Source organism: Notechis scutatus, chromosome 3 (assembly GCF_049901735.1).
Source record: "Notechis scutatus isolate UNSWTSFEM ecotype Mainland chromosome 3, rNotScu1.2, whole genome shotgun sequence".
NCBI lineage: Eukaryota > Metazoa > Chordata > Lepidosauria > Squamata > Elapidae > Notechis > Notechis scutatus.
The window spans coordinates 12,142,925-12,170,649 of NC_142011.1; the positions used below are offsets into that span (position 1 = coordinate 12,142,925).

At 40.1% G+C, this 27,725-nt stretch overlaps 1 protein-coding gene across 3 annotated transcripts in view; it reads right to left on the reverse strand.

Annotated features, from left to right (window-relative positions):
• Positions 1–27,725, reverse strand: part of CDH4 (cadherin 4) — a 1,066,699-nt gene that overhangs the window by 125,290 nt on the left and 913,684 nt on the right. For all 3 annotated transcript variants that reach the window (XM_087959221.1, XM_087959220.1, XM_087959222.1), the window contains one exon: positions 2,222–2,394. In XM_087959221.1, coding sequence (XP_087815347.1) covers positions 2,222–2,394 — 173 coding nt within the window. The remainder of the gene's footprint in view (positions 1–2,221; positions 2,395–27,725) is intronic.

The following is a 27,725-nucleotide window of genomic DNA, read 5'->3' on the forward strand; positions in this document are numbered from 1 at the left end:
ATAAACTGTTTGTTCCATCATTCTGCAACAACGTTAAAATTCACAGATGTAGGTCAGGCTTTACTGCTTGAGTAAAAAGAATAAATACTTAATTGGCAGACAATCCCAATTTAAAAGAGCATATGCAGCGTGCCATATGCTCCTAATCTTCAGATAGATTAGGCTATACTCAGGCTTTTTTTGGAAGCACTTTAAGTGTGTGCTGGATTTTGGGCACTGGGATAGGTTGAAGGCCACAGGGGTGCTCAATTATTATCTATTTTTTATTTGACCTTTTTTGCTTCTTCAATGAAACGAAAACTTAAAAGATGATAAAACATAGTAAAGAAAATCAGAAAAGAACTACTACCACAAAAAAGCAAACAAACGTATAAGACACATTTGCTTAAAGGAAACACTGGAATTTAAAATATCTTTATTTGAGACTATTCTTCAACAAGACACCTTGTATAGACCGAATTAATCTACTTTGGAGAGGAAAAAAATACAGATAATCCTCAATTTATGACCACAAATAAGCCCAAAGTGTCCGTAACTAAGCAAGACAGTTGTTAAATAAGTTTGGCCTCCTTTGACAAACTTTCTCGTCACCTTTGTTAAGTGAATCTCTGCAGCTGTTAAGTAAGCAACATGGTTGTTAAGTGAATCTGGCTTCCGCATTGACTTTGCTTGTTGGAAGGTTGTAAAAGGGGATCGCATGACCCTGGGACATTGCAACGATCATAAATATGATCCAGTTGCCAAGCCTCCAAATTTTGATCACATGGTCACAGGGAATAGCAATAGCACTTAGACTTATATACTGCTTTATAGTGCTTTACAGCCCTCTCTAAGTGGTTTACAGAGTCAGCCTATTGCTCCCCCAACAATTTGGGTCCTCATTTTACCCACCTTGGAAGGATGGAAGGCTGAGTCAACCTTGAGTCTGGTGGGATTTGAACTGCCAAATTGTAGGCAAGCTGGCTGCAGAAGTAGCTTGCAATACTGCACTCTAACCACTGCGCCACAGAATGCTCCAATGGTTGTGAGAAAAATGATTATAAGCCACTTTATTCAGTGCCGTTGTAATTTTGAACAATCACTAAATGAATGGTTTTAAGTCAAGGACTACCTGTGGCTATGAAGTAAAGCAGGGGTGTCAAACTCAAGGCCTGTGGACTGGATCGGGCCTGCGGAGTGTTTAGATTTGGCCCACAGGGCCACCCTGGAAACAGCGAAGGAGCGGCCCACAGTGCCTCTGCCAGTGAAAATGGAGCTCTGTAATGTTTTATAGATGGCATCTAGCACGAGCAAAATTAGCGAAAATATTTAAAGATAAATCAATTAAATGCTGGAAATGTCATCAAATACCAGGCACATATTATCATATGTGGTGGACTTGCACAGAAGCTAAAAGGTATTGGGTTAAGATACATACATGGTTGGAGAAAATGATTAAACAACATATAGATTTGAAGCCTGAAATATTTTTACTAGGAATGGTGCCAGAAGGCTACAGTAAAGAAAAGACTTATTTAATTATACATGTTTTAACAGCGGCTAGAATTGTATTTGCCCAAAACTGGAAGAGTGATAAGATACCAACAGAGGGAAAAACAATTGAAAAAATATTTGAATGTGCATAAATGAATAGATTGACACTAGAAATTAAAGAAAAAGAATAATCTGAATATTACATGGTATGGGATTTGTTTAACCAATGGATAGAAAATAGAATAAACTAAAAGGGATTAGATATATCTATAAAGTAATAAGAGGAATTAATACAATAGATATATTAGATTATACTTATGTACATGGGAGTGTGATTATTGTTACGTTGTTAAGATGAATAAGAAGTATATTATTAATAATGGATAAGCAATTTGAAATATGTACCTAATTGACGCATGATTGAAATGGAATGGATTTTTTGCATATAAACAAAATTAAAAACATGTTAAAAAGAAAATGAAGCTCCGTTTTCGCTGGCAGAGGGCTGCAGGAGGCCATCGCAGCTGAAAAAGGAGCTAGAGACAATAGATTCCCCCAGCACCACCTGGGCTACCACAGGTGCCCCCAACACGAGTGATGTCAAGCTGGCCATGCCCCCGGATATGCCCCCCGCTGTCCCAACATCAAACACAACTCTGATGCGACCCTCAATGAAATCAAGTTTGACATCTCTGAAGTAGAGCCTACTAACTGTTTAGTTTGTTAATCAAAGAAGTTGCTCTCTTACCTCTCGATCAAGTCCTGCTGCCACCGTTGCTATATCTCCAGTCTCGCTGTTAATGGTAAACATATTCTGGGATGGACTTTGTGGAGTCTGAGTCACAATGCGGTACCTCACCATCCCATTTGCTGTGGTGCTGTCATCGGCATCGTTGGCCGTCACTGTCATCACGTAGGTTCCTTCACACAAGGTAGAAATGACAACAGAGTCAATCAAATGGTCCACAAGAATGGGATTGATTGATAGAATTCAATTCCTAGAGGCCAGTGGATGAATTTTGTGGGTCTTCTTGTCCAGTCTTACCAAGGCTGATGCCCTCCAGCATTATAATTCTCTTCAATTCTAAGATATATGATTATTTATCCATTGATCGTAGTTGTCATGAGCGGCATGATGGCTTAGTGGTGAAGACACTCACCTCCCACCTGGAAGGTTGACAGTTCAATCCTAGGGAGTGGCAGATATTTCTCGCCTAGGGCACAAAGGAAAATATCTGCTGCAAACTCCACGTGGTGTCAGGAAGGGCATCCGGCCAGTAAATTCTCAGCTCCATCCTGTCGCCTGACTGTATCCCAAATTAAGGGATTACAGGGTCATTAAAAAGGGAGTTTTTGATCATACTGACCATGAATTATGAGAGAACTCTTTCACAGCTGGAGGGTATCCCTATGGAGAAGGCAAAAAATGAAGGAGGTAATTTTATATTTTCTTAAAGTAGAGGAGAATTTTGGTAACATTAAGGGGGAGGACATGTCTCCTAATTTGAGAACCATAAAGAACCCAGTGGAAGATGGGGAAAGACGGATATTAACTCACCAAATTACCCTTCAAGCTTTGAGAATATTGAACAATCCTTGTCACTGGCAATCATTTAATGGAATGAAGTCTTACAAAAATTCTTGTGATGTCTTTATTGCATAGAGTCCCCATCTACTTTTGACTAAAGTCTACTATTGACTAGCAGGGATTCCACATTTTCCACTGATGATGCCACTGAAAGGATTTACTATGGGGCAGAGGGATTGTGAGAAACAATTCAGCTGCCTCAAGTGACAGCATAAGAACCAAACTGCAGCTGTATTTTTCAAACAAGTAAGGAAGCCTCATGGTTGTCAGGAAAAACAAACAAAACCTCACAAGGTGCACACAGATAGACTGCCTTCTCCTTTCCAAACCAGCGAGCTACTATCTTGTCAACCTATATTTGTTCCTGAAGATGGCAGGGATTGAGTTCCCACATAATTCTCACACTTGTTCAGCTTGACAAGTTTCAGCGCAGACGATTAATCTAAAGTAATGTGGTGAAAATAATACACATTGCTTATAGAAATTGTAGAGAACCGGGCTCAAATACAGGTGCGAATGGGAAGTGAGCATTAGCATTGACAGTGTACACAATTGTCAATTTTTTTGAAGAAAAGGCGGGGTAAAAATGTAGCAGTAATGAAAATCAGCTGAAGAGTCTGTCAAATTGGTTTCTTAGTAAAGAAATATTTTCAACTCCATTTGAGAAAGTATACTTTTGCGGAAGACCAAGTGGTTACAGTACAGCAAAGCCAGAACTAACATTTGAGTTCCCTAGTTAACTTTCCCTTTCCAGTTCCTTCTCCATGTTATCTCTTTATTGTCTGGTTACATTCAAAGAATTTGTTTTGCTAATGGTCTCTGCATTGGCGGGCTTGATGGTGAGCCATTGCACTTCTGTTCCCAGGCCCCTGGCCTTGGGGCGTTGAGCCGATGTCTCAGGACAGCACAATGAGTAGTTTTGGTTTCCTCCTTCCCTGTAATTCCAGCAACTCCACCCCGCCCCCATAGTTTATGGCTGGTTGGCATCTAGCAAAGAGAATCTGAATTTGAAGATGGTACTTCTGACATAAATCCAGCTGTTAACAAAGGCCTCTGCAGTTGCAACAGTCATCCAGGAAGCCTCTTCAGTTCACTGGCCCTTGCATTAGTGGGAAATGTCAGAAGAAAGCAAAGATCAGGATCAAGCTATTTAAGAAGAAAAATAAATGTTTGCTAGAGACTGCCTGGAATTGAAGAATATTTTTTTATAAGGGCAATCTTGGGATTTCTGGGTTAGTGCTTTGGTTTAGGAAGAGGTATGGACTCCGATGCAATGCTAAACTGAAAAATACTGTGATGACCCGGGCGTGGCACAAAGGCAACACAACCAGAGAATAAGAATGAGTTCTGTTATTAGCTCCAACCCGTTACTGGAGAAAAATGCTCCCATGAACCTGCACCAACTCTCCCAAAGAACCTGCAGTCTTTGGCTGCAGATATTCCAGTTCAAATGTTATAAACTGAAAAACTTAAACTATACATCCAACAAGGCAAAATAAGGTAATAAATCTGGCAGAGCAAGATACAGAGTTCCAGAAATAAAGTAACAAGGCAGTAAATCAAACCAGTTAGGAGGATGTCAGAAACTCAGATCACCGTAGCCAACACAAGAGAAACTCAATGTTTGTTCCCAAACAACCGTCCCTCCCATCTGCCTCTCCTTTAAACTTCATCCCTAGGTGTGCCTTGTGAAGGGAATCAGGGGCCTTTTCTCCCTCGTAAGCCACACGACCCACATTGCTCTCTTCTCCGTTCTTCCCTGCATGCCCTAGGATGAAGAGGGGGTGGGCCTGGTCTTCCTCTGAACCCCCTCTCCCTTGTTCTACCTCTCCCCTGCTCTGCCCAGCCTGACTTTGCCCTTCCCCAGTTTCCTCCACAGCCAACTGAGCCACTTCCGCGCTCCCTATCAGCTGTTCATCTTCCACCTCGAATTCAGACTCCGGCGGGGGCATGACAGGTACATTGCTGGGGTCTACAGGATAGTCCCTGAGTTACAGCCATACTTGAACCCAAAATTTCTGTTGCTATGTGAGACATTTGTTAAATGAGTTTTGCCCCATTTTATGACCTTCCTTGCCACAGTTATTAAGTAAATTGCTGAAGTTGGTAAGTTAGTAACCTGGTTGTTAAGTGAATCTTGCTTCTCCATTGTCAGAAGGTCGCAAAAGGGGACCACACGATCTTGGGACACAACATGAACAATTTGCCAAGCATCTGAATTTTGATCCCATGATCGTGGGGATGCTGCAAAGGTCATAACTATGAAAAACAGTCATAAGTGACTTTTTTCAGTGCCATTGTAACTTTTAATGGTCATTAAATGAACTGGTGTAACTTGAGAACTACTGTAATTTGGTGGGTTATGAATTGCAACCCTAACCCACAGCATGTGAAGATCACCATCAAACTCATCGGGGCTTTCTGCAGCTGATCATGAGATCAGTGTAAAGAATTCAACCTGGGTTGTGTTATGCAGAAGTGACTTAATTTTGCTAACAAACAATTGAAAGGAAGAAAAGAGAATTGGAAGAAGGTAGAAGATGAACTTTTGAGATATCAGTTAATGGAGAAATATCAGAAGAACTGTTGGGTCAGATTACAGATCCATGTACTCCATATTCTGTATCAAATAATGGCTAATTTATAGGACATCTGTGGAAAGCTGAACGGGGAAGGCAACAATCCTCTTCCACTTTTAATATACAGTAACCAGGGGAATATATAAAACAGGAAAACATTTGTGGCTCAAGGTTCAACTATGGAATCCTTGGGTGCTCTCTGAGTTTGGTTGTTGGCTTGGAAATGTTTCATTACCAAACTAGGTAACATCATCAGTGCTAGAAGGGAGGGAGGCTTGCTCTCTTTTTATATACTAATGTCTCAATGTTGGTGGGAGTGTTCTTGATAGTTCCTTGATTAGGCTGTTGTTGACTGTTAACTTGTTTGAGTTGGTGGTTCATTGATTATTGATTATTTCTTGAATTTTACATTAGTATTGATGTTAATATGTGCTGTTTTGGGTGTTTATTACTGGTGAAAAGGTGTTTTGCTCTTTTGGTTTCCTTTTTTTGATTTTTGATTGTCCCTTTTCAATGTTATGTAGCTGTTGTTTATCTATGTGTGCTTGTTAATGGCTGTTAATAATAGCTATTGATAGGCTGATTGTTCATAAATCTGTCTAGTCCCTCTCTAAACCCATCCAAATTGGTTGCTGTTACAATAGCTGGTAGTGAATTCCACACCTTTACTATGCCCCACGGAAAAGCATTTCCTTCTTTTGGCCCTAAATTTGGTGGCTTTTACATTTGATGGATGACCTTGACTTCTTGCATTGTGGTAGATACAGTTGACTATTCCCCAATACTAGCCATATGCATTTTAGGAAAAAAATGCAATAATTTTGCAAGGCCCTCTTCAGAAGATAAGAAACTGCATTGCACAGCTGAGAAAAGTTGGGTTACAGCTCTTCTTAAAAATTGGTCACCCACAGCTGCACCACTTTGCTTCTGTTCAAATGACCCAGAGGTGGTATTCAGCAGGTTCTGACCAGTTCTGGAGAACCGGTAGCGGAAATTTCGAGTATTTTGGAGAACCAGCAAATACCACCTCTGACTGGCCCCGCCCCTATCTATTCTCTGCCTCCCGAGTCCCAGCTGATCGGCTGGGTCTCCTTTTGTTGCCCTACACAGGAGAATGGAGCTGGAAAGCAGGTTAGTGGGGTGGGGAGGGAATGGGGATTTCCTTCCCCCAGGAGTGGGGAGGGAATGGAGATTTTACAGTATCCTTCCCCTGCTATGCCAACCAAGCCACACCCACCAAGCCATGCCACGCCCACCAAGCCACACCCACAGAACTGGTAGTAAAAATTTTTGAATCCCACCATTGAAATGTCCCATACAAAGTTCTCTCTTCCTTCTGTGACCTCAAATAATCTGGACCTAGAAAGTAATTAAAAAGTTGATTTTTTTTTCTTAAAAAAAAAAGAACAGTGAACGGTTATTCTGGGGATTAAGATAAAAATGCCATTTCTAAATCATAGGATCAGGGAGTTGGAAATGACATTGGAATACAGGATCCCTTAAACCACTCTTGAGAGGTGACAATACTGAGAATCATGGAATCAGACGAATAAAATAAGACTGTTTTTTTTCTTTTCCAGATAAAATTGTTCTGTGCTCTGACTTGCCAGCTTCCAATTTGTGATGTTGCTTGCTTGCTTGCCTGACCTTTCCAACAAAGCTTTTAGGGACTTTGTTCCTAATCAGATTTAGTAGCACTGTGTTGAAATTAGTCTGGCAAATTTAGCCATTTTCTGATTGCTGGGGCACTTGAGAACTTTTAAATCATTTGCCCGGTTTTTAATGTTGCTATTTCTTTTCTTTTTTTTAATAAATTTTATTGATTTTACAATTAAAACAAACCAACAACACATACATAAATGAAAGAGAGAAAAAGAAGAAAGGGAGAAGAAAATAGAAAGAAAAATATATAAAACAATTAAAAACATTCTCATCTTCAACAGTTTGTAAGACCTCTATTTATCCTTATTTTATGCCATGTACACACACCTAATCCTTACATATATCTGTGTATCACTACTATGGATTTATCCTATCCTCTTTTGCCTTTTAGTGTGAAGTCTATCTTTGGTCTATCCATTTGTACCAGTAGTTCCAGCTGTTGTAGTATATTGAAGTGTCTTTATTTTTTAATGCCAAAGTTAATTTGTCCATTTCTGCACAACTTGAAATTTTTTGAATGATCATCTCCTCTGATGGAACATGAGGGTGCTTCCAACATTGTGCAAAAGCCAGTCTGGCCGCTGTCAAAATGTGTATTATTATATATTTCACTTTTTTGATATTTGTTTATCAAAGATCCCTAACAGAAAGGACTCTGGTTTGAATTTGATCTGTTCTCTTGTCATTTCTTCCAGCCAATTCCTAATTTTCTGCCAATATTTTTGAGCTTCTGTACAGGACCACCACATATGGAAAAAAGTTCCCTCTTTTTTTTTTTTTTTTTGCATTTCCAGCAATTCGGACTCATATTGGGGTGCATCTTCGCTAATCTCGAAGGAGGAAGGTGCCATCTATAAAACATTTTATAGGTGTTTTCTTTGTATGCTACCGATTTTGTAATTTTATTATTTCTACCCCAGACCTTTTCCCATTCTGTTATGGTGATGGTACGTCCTATATTCTTACTCCAGGCTATTATGTTCCCTTTTACAATTTCTTCTAATTCTACTTCTAATAAATAATTACGAAATTTTGTTATATTTTTTTTTGCCTGATCCTAATAAAATTTTATCTAATTGCTGGAGTTTATTGTTAATTCCGAATTCTTTCTTGTCCTGTTTATATCTACTTTGAATTTGAAGATATGCCCACTGATCAATTTTTAGTCCCTGCTCTTGAAGTTCTTGCCGCGATTTCAAATTTCCTTGTGTATCCAATAGATCCTTATATTTAATCATTTTAGTAATATCCAGATTATTTGGGTGAATCATCGCCTCCATTGTTGAAATCCAAATTGATATTTTTAAATAGTGTTTTTTCCGTATTTTCTTCCAATTAGTTAATAATGAGTCTCTGATTAGGTGTCTGTGAAAATATTTCTGGCTAGTTTTCCCTACATCCCATAAAAAAGCATGCCACCCCCTGATTGGCTTCCGGTTTGAGCTTCTTCAGCGACAGACCGAAACCTCATCTCTGCGAGGCTTCGATCCGTGCTCGCTGCTGGAGCGCCCCAAGCCGGCTGGTTTCGGGGCTAAGCCACCCCGTAGAGGTGGTGAAAAAGGGGGAGACTGCCTGCAGGGTTGAGGAGAGCCGCATCTCTCCTCCCCAGCTGGCCATTACTCCCTTTCCCAAAGGCGGTTGTAGTGGTGGTCAGAAATGGCCGCCACAAAGAAGAACTCAACCGGAAAAGAATGTGCAGGAGGAAGAGAAGAAGAGAAAGTTTTGGTTGACCGGGTCAAACAGCAAAAGCAACAAATAAGGTACCCTGGAATTTAAATTTAATAACATTGTTCCCAAAGAAGATTTTGAAGCTGCGAAAGAGAGAGAGAAGGGAAAGGATTAGTTTGTTTTTTCTTCCCTTCCTTATGCTGACAGCTAAGAGACTTAAGCAAGAAATTGAAAAAAATCCACTTTGACATTAATAGGCATCTAAGCTGAAAATAAAAGTCAAAGGTAGAATAAAGATTTCTGGATATTTAAAAGTTTTTAAAAAGCAGGAAAGGAAAAAAAAAAAGAATAAGAGGGCAGGATCTGGAAAAATGGAGGAGACTGCCTGGAACTAAGGAATGGAACTGTAACTAAAAGGAACTGACAGTGAAATTTTAACAAGATTCCTCAAAGATACATTTTAATTGAAACTTGATAACAAAATAATAGAACCCCAGGAAGAGAAAGTGGAAAAAAGAAGCAAGAAGAAACAGCCTTGGATTATTTGGATTACTTGGTGATTTTTGGTTTTTGCATCTGGATGACTAAAATTAACCGGGTGGTTGTTTAAAAGTTTTTAAAATGGTATCACTCTTTGAAGAACTGAAAATGGAACTTAAAAAATGGAAAGAAGATGCACAAGAAGGGAGAGGCTTTTTTGGCTTCGTATTTCAATTCTTAGAAATGGAGATCTGGAACTATGAGAAACAACAAGAAACGCTTGCAGAACAAGAAGATTGGGACAAAGAAGAAGCCATCTTTAATGATCAAATAATTTTAAGTGGGGGAAAAAAAGAAAAGGGGGGAAAGAGAGTGAAAGGTTTAAGACTAGAAAAAACAACCAAAAAGAAGAAGAATAATTTGAAAGATAAGTATAATATGTGAAAGCAACAGAAGAGGGGATTACAGATGAGAGAGTTAGAAGTAGAGAGACGAGGGGGTAAAAAGGGGAGGGAGAAGAAGAGGGGGAAGAAGGCAAGGAAAAGAAGCTGTAAAAGACAGAAACAAGAAATGGAGAAACAGGGAAAAGATATAAGGATTGTAACCATAAGCTTGTTTAGAGATAATGGGTGAAAATTTAATTGCAAAAGGGATTCTGCAAAGGTACATAAGATAGCATTGTTATATTACAAACAGAAATAATTTTAGAAAATATGATTAAAATGATGGATAAAATGTTTACTGTAAGGTAGTTGAATGTTTGGTAATAAATAAATGAATTAAAATGATTGAGAGAATTAAATGGGAATATTTTTAATTATTAGTAATGATTTATAAAAATATAAGTGAGAAATATGGAAAAAAAAGAATTAACTATGGAAAGTTTATAAGTGTTCCCAAGGAAGTATGATATTTAATTGAAAAGAAATGTTAAAGATGTTAAGATTTTAATGAATATTAATGATAGAATTGAATTGAATGGAATGTGTGCTTTATTTACATATATATATATAATTTTTCTTTTTAAGAATATAGTGTGTATTTTAAGAATGTACCAAGCAGAATTCGACTAGAAGTTATGTATTATATTGAATGCTATAATCTTAAAGGTATACATTGAAGCTTAAATAAGAGTTTGAATGGATAAAATTAAAAGATACAAAGGTGTCATACTCCAATTGGTAACTACAGGGAAAAATTTGTTTAATAAGAAAAGATAATATGAAATTGAAACAGGACAGACAAAAGTATAAATATAATGACTTGAATTGAGATGAGATAATTAAAATAAAGTTGAGAAAATTAAAAGAGGGGAAAAACTATGCAGAAAATATAAAATGGTAATAAGATATGGAATAGAATATAAAAATGAGCATGAAATTGAGTTTGGTGTCTGTATGAAGAAGTGATAACCTGGGACCATGCTATTTTCAAAAAAGATGTTTTATTTGTATTTTGTTTTTGTGAAAACCCAAATAAAATTTTCAAAAATAAAAAATAAAAAAATAGCATGCCACCCCCTTTGCAAGTCATGGCCTTCTAAGAATAATATTCTCTTATTGGTTAAATTCACCCATTCCTTCAACCATACTAAAGAGGCTGCACTATAATACAACTCCCAATTTGGAAATGCCAGCCCTCCCCTGCTCTTCATATCCTGCATTGCCTTTACATTTATTCTAGGTTTTTTCCCTTGCCAGATAAATTTTACAGTTATTTTATTAAGTTCTTCAAAAAAAAAATTGTTTACTTTGATTGGGCTCGTCTGAAATATATATAGGAATTTTGGAAGAATATTCATTTTAATAGCAGCAATCCTGCCTAATAATGAAAGTTGCAGCTTGCCCCATGTTTCTAAATCCTTCTTTACCTGTTGCATCAATTTATCATAATTATTTTCCTTAAGTGTCTTACAATGTGCTGTCAACCATATTCCCAAGTATTTAACTTTATCACTTGTATTCCCATAACTTCTTCTAGTTCTATTTTCTGTTTTTCTGTTAAATTTTTAGTCATTAATTTTGTTTTCTTCCTATTAATTTTAAGTCCTGCTACTGCTCCAAATTGTTCTAATTCATTCATCAATTTTTGTCCTCTTTCTATTGATTCCTCAATGAAAAAAATCATATCATCCGCAAATGCTTGCAACTTATATTCTTCTTTCTTAACCTTTAACCCTTTTATGTCTGGGTTCTGTCTTATTCGCATTAGTAATGCTTCTAATGATAATATGAAGAGCAGGGGTGAGAGTGGGCAGCCCTGTCTGACTCCTTTTTCTATTTTTATTGGGCGGGTATATTCCCCATTTATTATAATATTAGCCTGTTGTGTATCATAAATGGTTGTTATAATATTTTCAAATTTGGTGCCTAAATTCATATTATAATTTTTTTGGATTAAAAATTGCCAATTTAAATTATCGAAGGCCTTCTCTGCATCTAAAAACATAAGTGCAATTTGTTTTTCGGGGTGGGCTTCGTAAAATTCTAAGACATCTAGTACTATTCTTAAGTTGTTCCTGATTTGTCTGGTCAGGAGAAATCCATTTTGATCTTCATATATATGCTCATTTAACATTCTTTTTAGTCTACTTGCTATAATAGAAGTGAATATTTTGTAATCAGTATTTAACAGTGAAATCAGCCTATAATTATGTATATATTGGGGATCCGAATCCTCCTTCGGGGTCAGTGAAATCAATGCCCCCCTTCATGAGTCTGGCATCCTGGCTGCCAATAAGACGTCATTAAAAACTTCCACCATAAGAGGTCCTATTTGTTCTGCTATTGCCTTGTACAGCCCCCCTTGGAATCCCATCTGGTCCCGGGGATTTATTGTTTTTCTGGTTCTCTATTGCTGATTTCAATTCAAACCAAGTAATGTCTTTGTTTAATAATTTTTCCATTTCTTCCCCAATTGCTTTATCCTTCACTTCATCTAAATAGTTTCTTATTCTATCTTTGTTAACTTCTTCCTTTTTATATAACTCTTCAAAATACTTACGGGCAATTTCTTTTTTCTGTTCTATCTCCTGTTGTATATCCCCCTTTCCATCTATTAGCTGGTATAATGTTGCTATTTCTTGAATGGACTTTATTATTGGAGGTGGAGGAGAAGGTACATGTAGTCCTTGACTTATGGCTATTCACTTAGCAACTCTTTGATGTTACAAATGGCAATGAAAAAAGCAACTCATGACTGAGTCTCACATTTATGACCATTGCAAAGTCCTTGTGGTTACGTGATCGCAATTCATTAATATGTGTTATTAAAGATTGCGGTGATTTGTGAATGATTGCAGCAAAAAAATGTTGTGGTCATACGAGTTGTCACTTTAATGACTGCACTGCTTAACAATGAATTTTCCAGTCCGAATTGTGGTCACAAGTCAAGGACTATCTGTAACTGCTAAGGTTTTATATTGCTCCATTTTTTCTTTTACAAATGGTTAATGACCTTTTTTTTTTTCTTTTTTCTTTTTTGGCTAGGCTTTGGATTAAATGGCAATTGAGACCCCCTTTTTTGAGGGGGAGGTATGTTTGGTCTTTTTGATTGTGTCATCCCTCTGACTGTGGCCCTGGGCTAAAGGGGGAATTTATTATATGTATTTCACCTTAAGAATTGTTTTTAATAAAGGAGAATAAATGTCATTCAGGATTGAAATTAGGGGTCATTGATGCTCGCTGAACTTGGTTGTTTTCTTGCAGGCATTTCATTGCCCAAATTAGGTAACATCATCAGTGCTAGTACTGTGTGATGACCCAGGGTGTGACACAAAAATAACCAAGTCACAAAAATAGAAGAAAGTCCCTTTAATGCCTCCAACTTGGCCCCAATGTCCAATTATCCTTGGCTGGATATCAAACTCTTAAAGAAAACAGTTTACAGAGGGAGTAAATGTAGTCCGCAACCAAAGTAAAGTTAATTCAGAATAAAAAAAAACCAACACAAAACACACTGAAGGAATTACTATGGCAGGCAAGGATGATTAATTGCAGACCTCTACCAGATAATGCAGCAACCACAGTTGGGAGGAAGCCAAAACACAGATAAGGTCTGACAAGAATGCACGCTTTGCTTCCAGCAACTTTGCCATATGCAGTTTGTCCTTTTAAGCAGTCCTCCCAGCTGCAGCCAATGAAGGGGATCAGGACCTCTTCCTCTCCCATAGACCATGCCACTCATGTTTCTCCCTTATCCACTCCTCCCTTCATGCCCTAGGATGAAGAGGGGATGGGCCCGCTTCCTCTGATTGCCCATCCGGCCTGTGCCCTTCTGTTAGGTATAACATTGATACCAAATATAGTTTCCTTCCCCATCCCCTCATCTTCCCCCACCCCCCCCCCCCAACCCCCCCCCCCCCCCCCCCCCCCCCCCCCACACCCCCCCCCCCCCCCCCCCCCCCCCCACCCCAAACCCCCCCCCCCCCCCCCCCCCCCCCCCCCCCCCCCCCCCCCCCCCCCCCCCCCCCCCCTCCCCCCCCCCCACCCCCCCCCACCTCTTCACCCCCCTCCCCCCCCCCCCCCCCCCCCCCCCCCCCCCCCCCCCCTCTCCCCCCCCCCCCCACTATTCCCCCCCCCCCCTTCCCCCCCCCCCCCCCCCCCCCCCCCCCCCCCCCCCCCCCCCCCCCCCCCCCCCCCCCCCCCCCCCCCCCCCCCCCCCCCCCCCCCCCCCCCCCCCCCCCCCCCCCCCCCCCCCCCCCCCCCCCCCCCCCCCCCCCCCCCCCCCCCCCCCCCCCCCCCCCCCTTCCCCAGTTTCCTCTACAACCACCGGGCCACACTCCCAGCTGTTCCATCTCTCCCTCGGAGTCAGACTCCAACAGGGGCATGACATACTGATTTTCCCAAAGCAGCACTGATAATGTTACCTAATTTGGGTGATGAAACATCTGCAAGAAAACAACCAAGTACAGAGAGTACCAAGGGCCCCTCAGAATTGTTTTTGACATCCAAATCTAAACTCCATGAGCAGCCATGTCCCACTATTTTCATTTTTATGGCTGCATTAGAATATCTATTATACCAACTTACATTAAAGCAAGATTGATGCTCATTAGGTAGACTTAAAATGCATAAAACGGGGAAGTAATGAGGCATTTACCAAGAGGCCATCCTTCCTCCCCCCAAAAATGCTTCCACTTTGCAATTTTTTTGCCTCCAAGTCACGTTTTCCCAACAAGTCACCTTTCCCAACAACAGTTTGTCTACTGCTGTGATTTAAACACAAGACGATGATAATTATTTTGTACTGACCTGTACCTTACAGTTTGTGTTTATAAACTGTTATTATTGCCACACCATTAAAGCTTTGTTAACCTTTTTGGTCTAATTTTCAAACTACACAATAGTTAATTTAATTATCTCTCCCTCCCCAGAAGAAAAAAATGCAACTCATTATAAAAAGATATACGGCAGTAGCCATATTATATTAGCTCTCCATTAACCTGTGTTAATTATAGCCTTGCACTAAATTTTTCCTTCCAGTTATTTTCCTGGGGAAGATGTGATATTTTGCAGATTGTACGCTGCACACATAGCTAATTGAGGAGAAAAGACAAAAGTTTAGTGTTGGGGAAGACTTTCAGAACAGACAAGCAAATAAAACAAGATAAACTCTCCAACGATGACATCCCTTAGCCATTGTGAACCGGATCTAACCTGCCTTTCCTTTTTCTCCCTGTTTCCACATTTTTCAAACATGTACAGTTTGTGGATGGAGGAGAGGGAGTTAAGAGTTATTTCTTTCTTTTTTTCAGGGGCCCCAATAGAGATTTCAGAATAAACTAAGAGCTCTATGGTAGATCTGAACTAGAGGCTGGGTAAAGATTGCTTTGTGTTATTTCCTCATCATTTACTGAACACAATGAGTAAAACCTGCAGGTCTGTGGGGGTTCCAGTGGCCTTACATATTCTAAGCACATTCAGAAGCCCTGGCACAGAGAATAAAATTATCTATATGTGTATTAAGCATCCACCCCAATTCCAGTATGAGAGGAACTGATAACATTGATGAAATTTAAAATTGAATATCAAAATAACAGGCCTGGTTAGCTATTTCAGTCCTCTAAATATATATATATTTCAGGCTCTGGATTGACAAAGTTTAATATATATCCATAAGCCTACCTTGTGAACATAATGTTAGGGAGTGAAGAAATGAAATTCATTTTTTTCTTTCCATACAATAACAGTCTGGATATTTGTATAAACCTTTTAGCTGTCTTGTAGCCAAAATGCCAGAACGGACATTGCACGCTTGAGACTGGTTTCCAAGTTTGTATTCTTTTAAAAGGTATCTCTAAAGGAAATTGCCTTCTGCACAATTCCAAGACAGCCTGTTCATATAATCCTTATATCATCACCATTATGTTTATAGTCTTCCTTAGCTATCATAACCCAACACACACCTGAAGGGCACTAAATTGACAAATGCTGGTTTTGACCTTCAGGTTGATGCGGACAGTTTATGAGACTGATACTTGATCTCCTTCTGTGGAGTATGGGAAACGGGGCTTGGTTCCTTTGTGCACTTATCCACAAAACTTCCAGATGGAATTGATATGATTGAAATTGGACTCTCTGGAGATATGTGGACATTGGCATTAGAGTTAGTTGGGGAAAAAAGAAAAAAAGAACTCCCTGAGATGGAGCCATTAGCTGATAAGTCCATGGACAAAAATAGACCTGTTTTTGATTTCCTGGTTGCTAATCCCACAGCAAACCCCAAAGGACACATGAGAAACATCTGTCGTCACACATAGAAGATGGCAGCAGGTTCTTTGGCAGATTGGTCTCAATCTGGGGTTTACAAGCCTCACTTAGCTATTTAACAATTCATTTCTAAATATGCTAATAAGATGTGCCGATCCCCTTGTGAAGAGCTTAGGACCAAATCCCATATAACACATAATCCATGAAACAGTAAAGACCTCTACTCATGATGACTATAAGCTGCCCATGTAATCTTATTATTTATTGAATGGAATAACAGAGTTGGAAGGGACTTTGGCGGTCTTCTAGTCCAACCCCCTGATCAGGCTGGAAACCCTATACCAGGAGTGTCAAACTCACGTCATCACAGTGTTGCCACGTGACGTATCGGGATTTTTCCCCTCCTTCGCTAAACTGGGAGGGGGCAGGGCCAGCATGTGATGCATCTGGCCCATGGGCCACGAGTTTGACATCCCTGCCCTATACCAGAGGTGGTATTCAGCAGGTTCTGACCAGTTCTAGAGAACTGGTAGTGGAAATTTTGAGTAGTTCAGAGATCTGGCAAATACCACCTCTGACTGGCCCCGCCCTAGTCTATTCTCTGCCTCCCAAGTCCCAGCTGATTGGCTGGGTCTTCTTTTGTTGCCCTGCACAGGAGAATGGAGCTGGAAAGCAGGTTAGTGGGATGAGGAGGGAATGGAGATTTTGCAGTAACCTTCCCCTGCCATGCCCACCAAGCTACGCCCACCAAGCCATGCCCACATATCCGGTAGTAAAAATTTTTGAATCCCACCACTGCCCTATACTATTTCAGACAAATGGTTGTCCAGTCTCTCCTTGAAAACCTTCACTGATGGAGCATTCACAACTTTTGGAGACAAGCTGTTTCACTGATTAATTGTTCTAACTATCAGGAAATTTCTCCTTAATTCCCGGTTGCTTCTCTCCTTGATTAGTTTCCATCCATTGCTTCTTGTCCTGCCTTCAGGTGCTTTGTATCTGTACCCTGCCTGTATTATTTTTACAAATAATTCAAGGCAGAGAATATACCCAACATACCTTCCTCCTATTTTGCCTTAGAACACGGGTGTCAACCTTGCCACGTCATGTTGCTGTTACGTGTCGTTTTATGGCGTTCTTCCCCTTCACGGAGCTGGAGTGGGCATGGCCTGTGCATGACACACCCAGCCCATAGGCTGCTGGTTTGACACCCGTGCCCTAGAACAAGGCTGTGAGGTGAAGTTGGGCTGAGAGACAGTAACTAGGTCAGAGTCATCAGGCTAGCTTTGAAGGCAAGACTAGGACTAACAGTCTCCTGGTGATTGGCCCAAAGTCCCCCATCTGGCTTTCATGACTGAGGTGGGACTAGAACTCACAATCATCTGCTTTCTAGCCTGGTGCCTTAACTACTAGATGTCTATAGAGATTCTCAGTCATCCAGGTGGTTGTCCCAAAGGTGCTTTTTCAAAAGGTGACTAGACTTTCTGTCATGCCCATCGGAGTCTAAATACGAGGAGGAAGCTGAACAGCTGACAGGGAGTGGGAGTGTGGCTCCAGTGGCTGTGGAGGAAACTGGGGAGAGGGAGTTCAAAGGAAGACCCAGGCCCACCCCCTATTCATCTTAGGGCACGCAGGGAGGAACGGAGAAGAGAGCAATGTGGGTTGCATGGCTTATGAGGGAGGAAAGGGCCCTGATTCCCTTCATTAGCCACAGCTAAGAACACAGTTTATAAGAAAGGCTGTGTGGACAGGCTGCTGGGAGCAAATGTGATTTTATCTTGTGCTGTTGTTGCTTATCTATGTTCCTGGCGTCTTCTCAACCATGTGAATTTTGTCGTGCCTTCAAGTCTGGAATTTTTGCTCCTTCCTGCCAAAACTTCAGTTTGGCTTGATTGGACTTTAAGTTACAGTTTGTGTGGACCTTGTTTTGGACTTCATTTTCTGCAGTCAAAGGCTGTTCCTGGGAGAGTTTTTCTCCATCCAGAAGGTAACCTGGACATTGAGGGCAAAGTTGGAGATAATAAAGGGACTCTTATAGATTATCTGACTGTGTTGCCTTTTTGCCACGCCCTGGTCATCAACTTTCTGGTTCAGCAAAGCTGAAGGAGCTTCTTGGATGAGATGCAAAATGTCTTCAGAGAAAAGCCAGAAAGTCCAGTTGCCTCTTGAAAAAGCACCTTTGGGGCTTAACCACTAGACCAAACTAGCTCTCAATTTTCCTGGCCATAATACAGCCCTGGTGGTTCCTAGTAATCAACCATCAAAATAAAAGCCAAGCCTGACCTGAGCTTCCCTGAGATCAGCCAAGGTGAAGCAGATGCTGCCACTGATTGCGGCCTGTAATCAATAAAGCACATTCATTACACGAAAAAGTGTTGTCATGTTTTTGACATGGCTTTTTATTGAAATTCAGCTGGTGTTCTCTATGACCTTTCCAGAAGCTAACCTAATTAATAAAGGAAGTTGCCTCCTAATTGCTAGATTTGCTGGATCCTCAACCTCTCTCTCTCCCTCCCTCCCTCCCTCCCTCCCTCCCTCTCTCCTCCCCCCTGGAGACACCTTAGTGAGGAAAACAGAACAAAGCAGCCCGAAGAGTATGGCATGAAGAATGCAAAAGGACTCCCATTGTGAACGATTGAAGCCATACTTTTTATGTTAAGAAAATTAAGCACTTGATTAAGAAAACAAATAGGCCATTTTTGTGTAGACATTAGAAGGGATTTGATCACTGCTTTGGGGAAGGGAAAAGGGAGGGGGAGTGGAGGAGACTGCATTTTTTTTGAGAGAGAAGGTTGCAAAGGGCTAAAACTGATATCATAGGAAAAGAAATCATACCTTTTTGGATTTCAGATTAACAGAGATGGAAGGTACCTTGTAGGTCATCTAGTCCAACCCCCCACCCAAGCAGGAGACCCTACACCATTTCTGACAAATGGCAGTCCAATCTCTTCTTGAAAGCCTCCAGTGATGAAGCTCCCACAACTTCCGAAGGCAACTTCTGTTCCATGGGTTGATTATTCTCACTGTCACAAAATTTCTCCTTATTTCCAGGTTGAATCTTTCCTTGCTCAGTTTCCATCCATTATTCCTTGTCTGGCCTTTGGGTGCCTTGGGAAATAGCCTAACCCCTTCCTCCTCCCTGTGGCAGCCCCTCAAATATTAGAACACTGCTATCATGTCTCCCCTGGTCTTTCTCTTCTCCAGACTAGCCACACCCAGTTCCTGCAACCATTCTTCGTATGTTTTAGTCTCCAGTCCCCTAATCATCTTGGTTGCTCTTCTCTGCACTCTTTCTAGTGTCTCAACATCTTTTTTATAGTGTGGTGACCAAAACTGGATGCAGTACTCTAGGTGTGGTCTCACTAAGACTTTATAAAGTGATCTTGATCTTGATTGTATCCCTCTGATAATGCAATTTAGGATTGCATTGGCTTTTTTGGTGGCCGCTGCATATCATATAGATACAGATTAACAGAGTTGGAAGGGACCTAGATATAGGTCATCTAGTCCAACATCTTTAGAAACCAGTGCAACAAAACTAGCTATTGGATGCAGAACAGGATCTCAACCGTTTATTTGTCTTTTCTCTTTTACAGTCAAAAGATTATATATAGTCCTCAACTGGCAGACATTTGTCTAATGATTGTTCAAAGTTATACTGGCATTCAAAAAAAGTGACTTACAAGTGGTCCTTGCATTTATGATTGTGGTAGCAACCCTACGGTCAAGTGATCATAATTTGGGCACTTTGGCAACTGGCATGTATTTACAACAGGTGTGTGATTGCCATTTTGTGACCTTCCCAGCCACCTTTTGACAAGCAGTAAATGAGGGAAGGCAGATTCACTTAATGACCACATGACCAACTTAACATCTGTGGCGATTCGCTGACGAACCATTGCAAATAAGGTCATGAAATCAGGGGTCCTTGCTGCTCTGGGTTGTTTTCTTGCAGATGTTTCTGCAGCACTGATGATGTCACCTAGTTTGGTTATGAGATAAAAAGCAATGCTTTTATCTGACTATAGATAGCCAGATTCTTTCTTTGGCATTGTTGCCATTTTCCCAAAAGATCTTGCTCAGTCATGTTGGAAGACATATCCATCTGGTTCAGTTTCAAGCTGGGAGAAAGACACTGGAGACAAAATGGAGGCTGGAGGCTGATTAGAAAGAGGGTCCATTTATTGATGAAGCAGAACCACATGTTTGTAGTTCTGGTGCAGCTGACCACATGGAGTGGGGGTATTTATACTTTCTCTTGGGTTTTGAACTTGAGCTTCCTGTTTCTGTGCAAGAACATGTATTCTATTGGCTGTTGTCAGACTCCCATGGGGCCATGTACAAATCCTAGGAGTTTGTCTGAGCTAAGTTTGGTTGAAGTTTGAACTGCTGGGGGTAGTGCAACTGAGATGATGCAATGAAGGGGCTTGTGTTCTGAAAGAGTGTTGGGCAATTCCTATCATGGGTTAATGGCTTTGTCCTGGTTTGGATCTTGGGGGAGGGCTAATCCTATCATTCTGCCTTTGTTTCAACATACCCTGTCTTGAATGGATTTCTGCCTGCAGTATTTGCCTGCAGTATTTGACCTATGAATAGAGTTAGCTATCTCTTTATCTCTTAAGTGCTGACATGTGCTGAGGGCTATTAAGAAAGGTGGGGGCTGCTTTCCAAGAGCATGTTTCTCCATTTCTCATCCAGGGAAATATAATATTCTGCCTTTTTAATATTTCTCAAAATGTTGCATTCTTCTAGGAGAGGGATGAGTGCTAACTTTCTACAGTTACTACTACTATCACTACCACTACTAGACCTCGGCTTCTGACACAATTGAACCCAACATTTCTATTGCTAGTTGTTAAGTGAGTTTTGTCCCATTTTAAGACTTTTCTTGCCCCAGTCATTAAGTGAATCACTCGGTCATTAAGCAAATCTGGCTTCCTCCATTGACTTTGTTTTTGGAGGCTATCTGGGATGGTTACGAATGCTGATCTCACACAACCCCGGGACATTGCAACAACGATCATAAATGCATGTCAGATCCAAGTGTCCAATATTTGATCACGTGATCACATGGACGCTATGAAAAGCAGTCCTAAATTCCTTTTTTTCAGTGCCATTGTAACTTCAAAAGGTCACTAAATGAATGGATGTAAGTCAAGAATTCCTTGTGCGAATCTCCTTTCAAATGCAGGTTTAGTAGTTTTTTTTGAAACACCAATATTATTTCATTGACCATTTAAAAAAATTAGCTTTTAATATAGAGCCTTTTATATAGAGTCTAAATAAGATGATGGGGTGGAAAAACTGAAATTATTTTTGAAAGAAATCATTTTTGAACAAAGCTTGAAGCTCACGCCACCTTTATCTTATAACTTATAACATCATGATTTTTTTAACCTGGCCCCAATTGTATTTAAATAAGGTTTTTATGCCCTTACTTTTAGATTAGATTAGATTAACAGAGTTGGAAGGGACCTTGTAGGTCATCTAGTCCAACCCCTGCTCAAGTAGGAGACCCTACACCATTTTTGACAGATGACTGTCCAGTCTCTTCTTTAAAGCTTCCAGTGTCTGAAGCTCCCACAACTTCTGAAGGCAACTTCACTTCCATTGGTTGATTGTTCTCACTGTCACTCCTTATTTCCAGGTTGAATTTCTCCTTGTTCAGTTTCCATTCATTATTCCTTGTCTGGCCTTCGAGTGCTTTGGAAAATAGCTTGACAGAGGCTCTCTGTGGCAGCCCCTCAAATAAATCGGCCTTTTAATGCAGCCAGCATCATTCTGTGAGTGAGATGGACAATATCTAAATTTGATATATAAAAAATAAATAATCACAATATGTGTGTTTCCCCCCCTCTTTCTCTCTTTTTTGTTCTGTCCAACCTTCAAGAGGAATATTTTCTCCTCATGCACCTGGACAAGCAATGCAACCTGGAACTGACAATTGTATTGTTAGAGAAGACAGGTTGATACATCGCTTTCACATATTCGTCCATCATGCTGGAGAATGAAGAGGTCCAGAATGATCTATGCTATCACTAGCCAGCAGTGTCCTTCTGCTCTTGACATAGGACAGATAGGGAAGTCTATACAAAAAATAATAAATAAATAAATAAAATAAATGAACACAAACCTTATACTGAAGGTGACAATGTTCGAAAAAATCTTTCACATATCCTGGATAATCAATTGTTGATTTGAAAGCTGCCTGACTCCAAAAGAGCAGGATTTCTGTGCAAAATGTCACACTTGGGGAACAATAACTAAATTTTATGTCTGTTTGGTAGGATGTACATACAGGTAGTCCTCAATTTACGACTGTAATGGAGCCTTCCCCACAAAGCGGGTAATCATGTGACTGACCTGATTTTACAAACATGATTGTGAAACAAATATGGCAGCTGTAAGAGAGCCCATTGCTCGTTTTAGGGTGCTTTTGCTGAAAATCAAAAACCAAACAAAAGCATCGTAAACAGAGGTGATATTCAGTAGGTTCTGACCGGTTCTACAGAACCGGTAGTGAAAATTTTGAGTAGTTTGGAGAACCGGCAAATACCACCTCTGACTGGCCAAGCCCCATCTATTCTCTGCCTCCCATTGAGTCCCAGCTGATTTTGTTGCCCTGCACAGGAGAACAGAGCTGGAAAGCAGGTTAGTGGGGTGGGGAGGGAATAGGATTTTGTAGTATTCTTCCCCTGCCATGCCCACCAAGCCACGCCCATAGAACCGGTAGTAAATTTTTTTGAATTGCACCACTGATTGTAAATTGCAGTCATGTGAGCGTAGGATGCTGCAAATGATTGCAAATGTGGATTGGTCCCCATATGGTTGAAATTCAGGCTGTGGGTGCGTGGATGGGGGAAAGGCAGCTATCATAACTTTGGAATTGGGTGATAAGTACTTGGGGTTTTTTTTGGGGGGGGGGTGATGTTACTATGACATCTCAAAGGTGTTTTCGTACAGGCAACTGGACTTTCTTGTTGTTGTTTTTTCCTTGAAAATGTTTCGCTTCTCATCCAAGAAGCTTCTTCAGTCAGAATTGAGGAAGCTTCTTGAATGAGAAGTGAAATGTTTTCAAGGAAAAAAAAACTGCAAGACAATCTGGTTGCCTTTGGGAAAGCAAGTTTGGGACAACCATGACCTGGATGATTGGGAATCTACATAGATATTAAAACATTGGTTGTAAGTTAAGGAGTATCTATATCACTTGCAGTTTTGCAGTGCTCTCTATCATCTCTTTCTATCCACAAATTGCTTTTTTCCCCCTAGGTTGAAAACCCCACCAATTCTCTCTGATCAAGTATTCTGGTGTCTTAGCAAAAGCCCACCTCATGTTCTTTGATGTATAGATAAAAAGTGGAGTTTCAGGCAAGTAAGAAACATCTATCTTGTGTATAACCTCCATGCAACCAGAAATCCCAGCCTTTCTTAGTCCCCTTTGAGTTTGGGAACTCCATTCTCGGGTTCTTCTACTCAGAATGCTTGAAGTCAATTTAGGTTCTCTATTAGGGCTGAGCTAGAGTTATAATTCATTTGAGAGAGCAGGTAGTCCTCGATTTACGACCAGAACTGAGCCCAAAATTTCTGTTGCTCAGTGGGACATTTGTTATGTGAATTTTGTCCCATTTTACGAACTTTCTCGCCACATTGGTGAAGTGAATCCCTGCGGTTGTTAATTCTGCCATCTGCAAGTTTTTCATTTTCATTTTCTTCTCTTTTTTTCTCCCCCTGTAATTTTGACAACTCACTTGAGCAGTTCTCTTCCACGTCTTTTTATTACCAGGATTGTACGTGGTGAGACGTGGAACATTTTCTTCATTAAGTGCACAATCAGGTAAAAATGAACGTCCTTTCCCTCCCGCCTCTTTTTCTTCCTCATGACAGTAAATCTGAAATCTTGCATCTTCGCATAGGGCTATGTAGAAAATGCAAGGCTATGCGTTAAAGGATTAATTTCCACAAACCTTTAAATTGGAGCTTAATTTGAAAACTAATTCAGGTCCATAATTGGCTTTCTGTTCAAATCATTGAGGCTAAAAGATTTAATTTCTTAATATCCAGATGACTTTCAAGTATTTCGCCCCCATCTGTGGATTAGTCCGCAGTTTTAATCTCTCAGGGGGATCTCTGCTGGCAGAGAAATTAAATAAATAAATAAGCAGCAGGAGAACTAATAGAATAATCAACTTTTGGGGTCTTTCCCTCCCCCCTTTCAAATCCCTGGTATTCTGCAGAATATTTATTTTTTACGAGATTTCTCTGGTTTAATGTGCGACGTGTAAATCTCACTCCCGGCTATTTAATTTTTTAAAAGGGACATCAATAAACGGAATTGTACCAGGGAGGAGAAGAGCTAACACAGTCAGAGAAGGCTGGGGATTTTAATTACAATATTCTTCACTTCAGCAATAACCATAGCGCGGCTTGTCTGCTTTGGAGGTGTGCCTTTAGTACTTAAAAAGCTTTTCGCAACACAGTTTTTCAAAAGAAGGAAACGAGAGTTGGCTGGAGTTAATTTCTCAAGTTCATGCTGTCCAAAAGTATCTGCTAAAAGGAGTTCTATTCCTCAGCCAGGTTTTGAAAAGAACCAAGACTAGAAATTCATTCCTTTGGTTCTTTATGGGATTCAGCCCAGAGTACAATAAAGGAAAAACACAACAGGTAATCCTCTACTTACAACCATCTGTTTAGTGACCGTTCAAAGTTACAACAGCACTGAAAAAATGACTTATGACCTGTTTTCACCCTCATGACTGTTGCAGCATCCCCATGGCCTTTGAGAGCAATGAAATTTCATTTTAATGTATGCCAATTAGTGTAAGTGTGAGGCAACAGTGTGCGGCGGCAGACAAAAAAGCCAATGCAATCCTAAGTTGCATTAACAGAGGGATACAATCAAGATCAAGTGAGGTACTAATACCACTCTATAAAGCCTTAGTAAGACCACACCTAGAATACTGCATCCAGTTTTGGTCACCATACTATAAAAAAAAGATGTTGAGACTCTAGAAAAAGTGCAGAGAAGAGCAACCAGGACAATTAGGAGGCTGGAAACTAAAACAGACAATGAACTGGGCATGGCTAGTCTAGTGAAGAAAAGGACTGAACAATTTTCATCAATGATTCATTTAACGTATAATGTGGAAATATGCTGAATCCAGATGTCAAATGTCTAGGTTTACCCTATTTCTTGAGGCTGGGCAGATGTTTCACGTGATGTTTTTCCACTAACTTTTCTCCAAATAGGTTTTATTTGCATTTTTTGGTGCCTTTGAGTAGGTGTTGATTCCTGGCTAAACCTGAACAAGTCCCTCCAGGTTTTTTTTGACAAGATTTTTAAAATGATTTGCTTTGGTCTCCTTGCCTTCAGAAATCGGAGTGCTCTATCACTGGAGGTTTTTAAGAAGAGACTAGACAACCACTTGTCTGAAATGGTACAGGTTTTTCTACCTAAGCAGGGGGGGTGGACTAGAAGACCTCCAAGGTCCCTTCCAGTTCTATTCTATTCTATTCTATTCTATTCTATTCTGTTCTGTTCTGTTCTGTTCTGTTCTGTTCTGTTCTGTTCTGTTCTGTTCTACTCTACTCTACTCTACTCTACTCTACTCTACTCTACTCTACTCTTGGGGCTGAGCGACAGTGACTGGCGCAAGGTGGCTTAGTTGGCTTTGTGCTTGATGTGAGACTAGAACTCCTCAGTTTATAGCCTAATGCTTTAATTACTACAACAAACTGGATCTTGTTTACACCAAGATCCAGTTTGTTGTAGTAATTAAAGCATCGGCTTACTAAATGTCTACGTAGATTCTCAGTCATCCAGGTCACAGTTGTCCCAAAGGTGCTGTTCAAAAGGCAACTAGACTTCCTTGGTTTTTTTTCCTTGAAAACATTTTGTTTCTCATCCAAGAAGCTTCTTCAGTTCTTCTGAAGGACTAAAGAAGCTTCTTGGATAAGAAGTGAAACGTTTTCAAGGAAAAAAACAACAAGAAAGTCCAATTGCCTTTTGAACAGCACTTTTGGAACGTTGGCCCTACCACAAATGGAACTTCTCAGATAGAACTTTTCCAACCAATTATTCCAAGTTTTTTTCTCCCTCTTGCATATATCTGCATATTACCTTGATTAACCTTAAGAAGATACACTGTGCCATAAATATTCAGGCTATTTATTTGCACTAATTATGCTAGGGTTTACCAATAAACCAAAAGATTGAAGCTGGAGCTATTTCTGCATTTAATTTATGTTCAACTGCTTCCATTATATGCAACAGGAATAAATCATCATGTCGTTATTAATATTAGGTGACCATCTTTTCTTACCCAAAATTCTTTAAAGGTCTTTCTAGGTCACACAGCTATTGTATGATAATTAATTCTGAAGAGGGCATTAAAAGACACCTTGAAAATCCACCATCTGTCTTGCATATTACATACTGTACATTCCAAATCAAGAATTCCTATACATCTGTTCCACTTATTTTGGCATAATTGTCTCATACGCTTTTCCTTCTCTTAATATATGATGCCACCATTCTTCCCCATAACCCTAATTTTTAAATTCTGATATTAAAGTTGAAATCTTCAGTTCAGGAATTAAATCCACATTTAACTAATTAATAGCACTAGCAATAGCACTGAGACTTATTCTGCTTCATAGTGCTTTACAGCCCACTCTAAGCAGTTTAAGAGTCAGCATATTGCCCTCAACAATCTGGGTCTTCATTTAACTGACCTTGGAAGGATGGAACACTGAGTCAACCTTGAGCTGGTGAGAATCAAACTGCTGGCAGTCAGCAGAATTAGCTTGTAATACTGCAGTCTAACCACTGCACCATCATGGCTCTCTATAACGAATTCTTATAATTTGTTGTTGTTAGTTGCGAAGTCATTTCCGACCCATCATGACCCCATGGACAATGTTCCTCCAGGACTTCCTATCCTCTACCATCCTCTGGAGTCCACTGAAGCTCACACCTACTGCTTCAGTGGCTCCGTACAGCCAACCATTCTCTGTCGTCCCCTTCTTTTTTCGTCTCCTTAATCATTCTCCAGCTCTTCCTTCTCATTAAGTGGCCAAAGTATTTGAATTCTTATAACATCCCCCTGAAATAGGCTGGACCCAGAGAGTGATTGGACCAGTCAAATTCTTTGTTCTTGTTCAGTTTCCATGGTTGAAGATAAATTTGAAATAGGATTTCCTACTTCTAATTCAAACCCAAGTCACTACTTCATACTGAAAAAAAATTATAGCAGTGCTTATAAAAGTGTTGGGGGAAAAAAATCTACATTCTTTGCAGAAATAATTCAAAAACCTCTTTGTTTCTTCTACATTTTGGGACAATTCAAGTAATGATTCTTCTATTTCTACTTTATGTTATTGTGCTGCTAATCAATATTGTGCTGCTTATTCCAGTTCATACCGAGCATGAAAAGGCCCTCTTTTGGTAAACAAGCAGGGAATTATTTTAAATGGTGGAAAGTTACTTACCTACGATCTTAAAATGGGGATGATTCAACAGCAATAAAATGCTCACTGAATGTTGGACTCTCAGAGAATATTTAATAA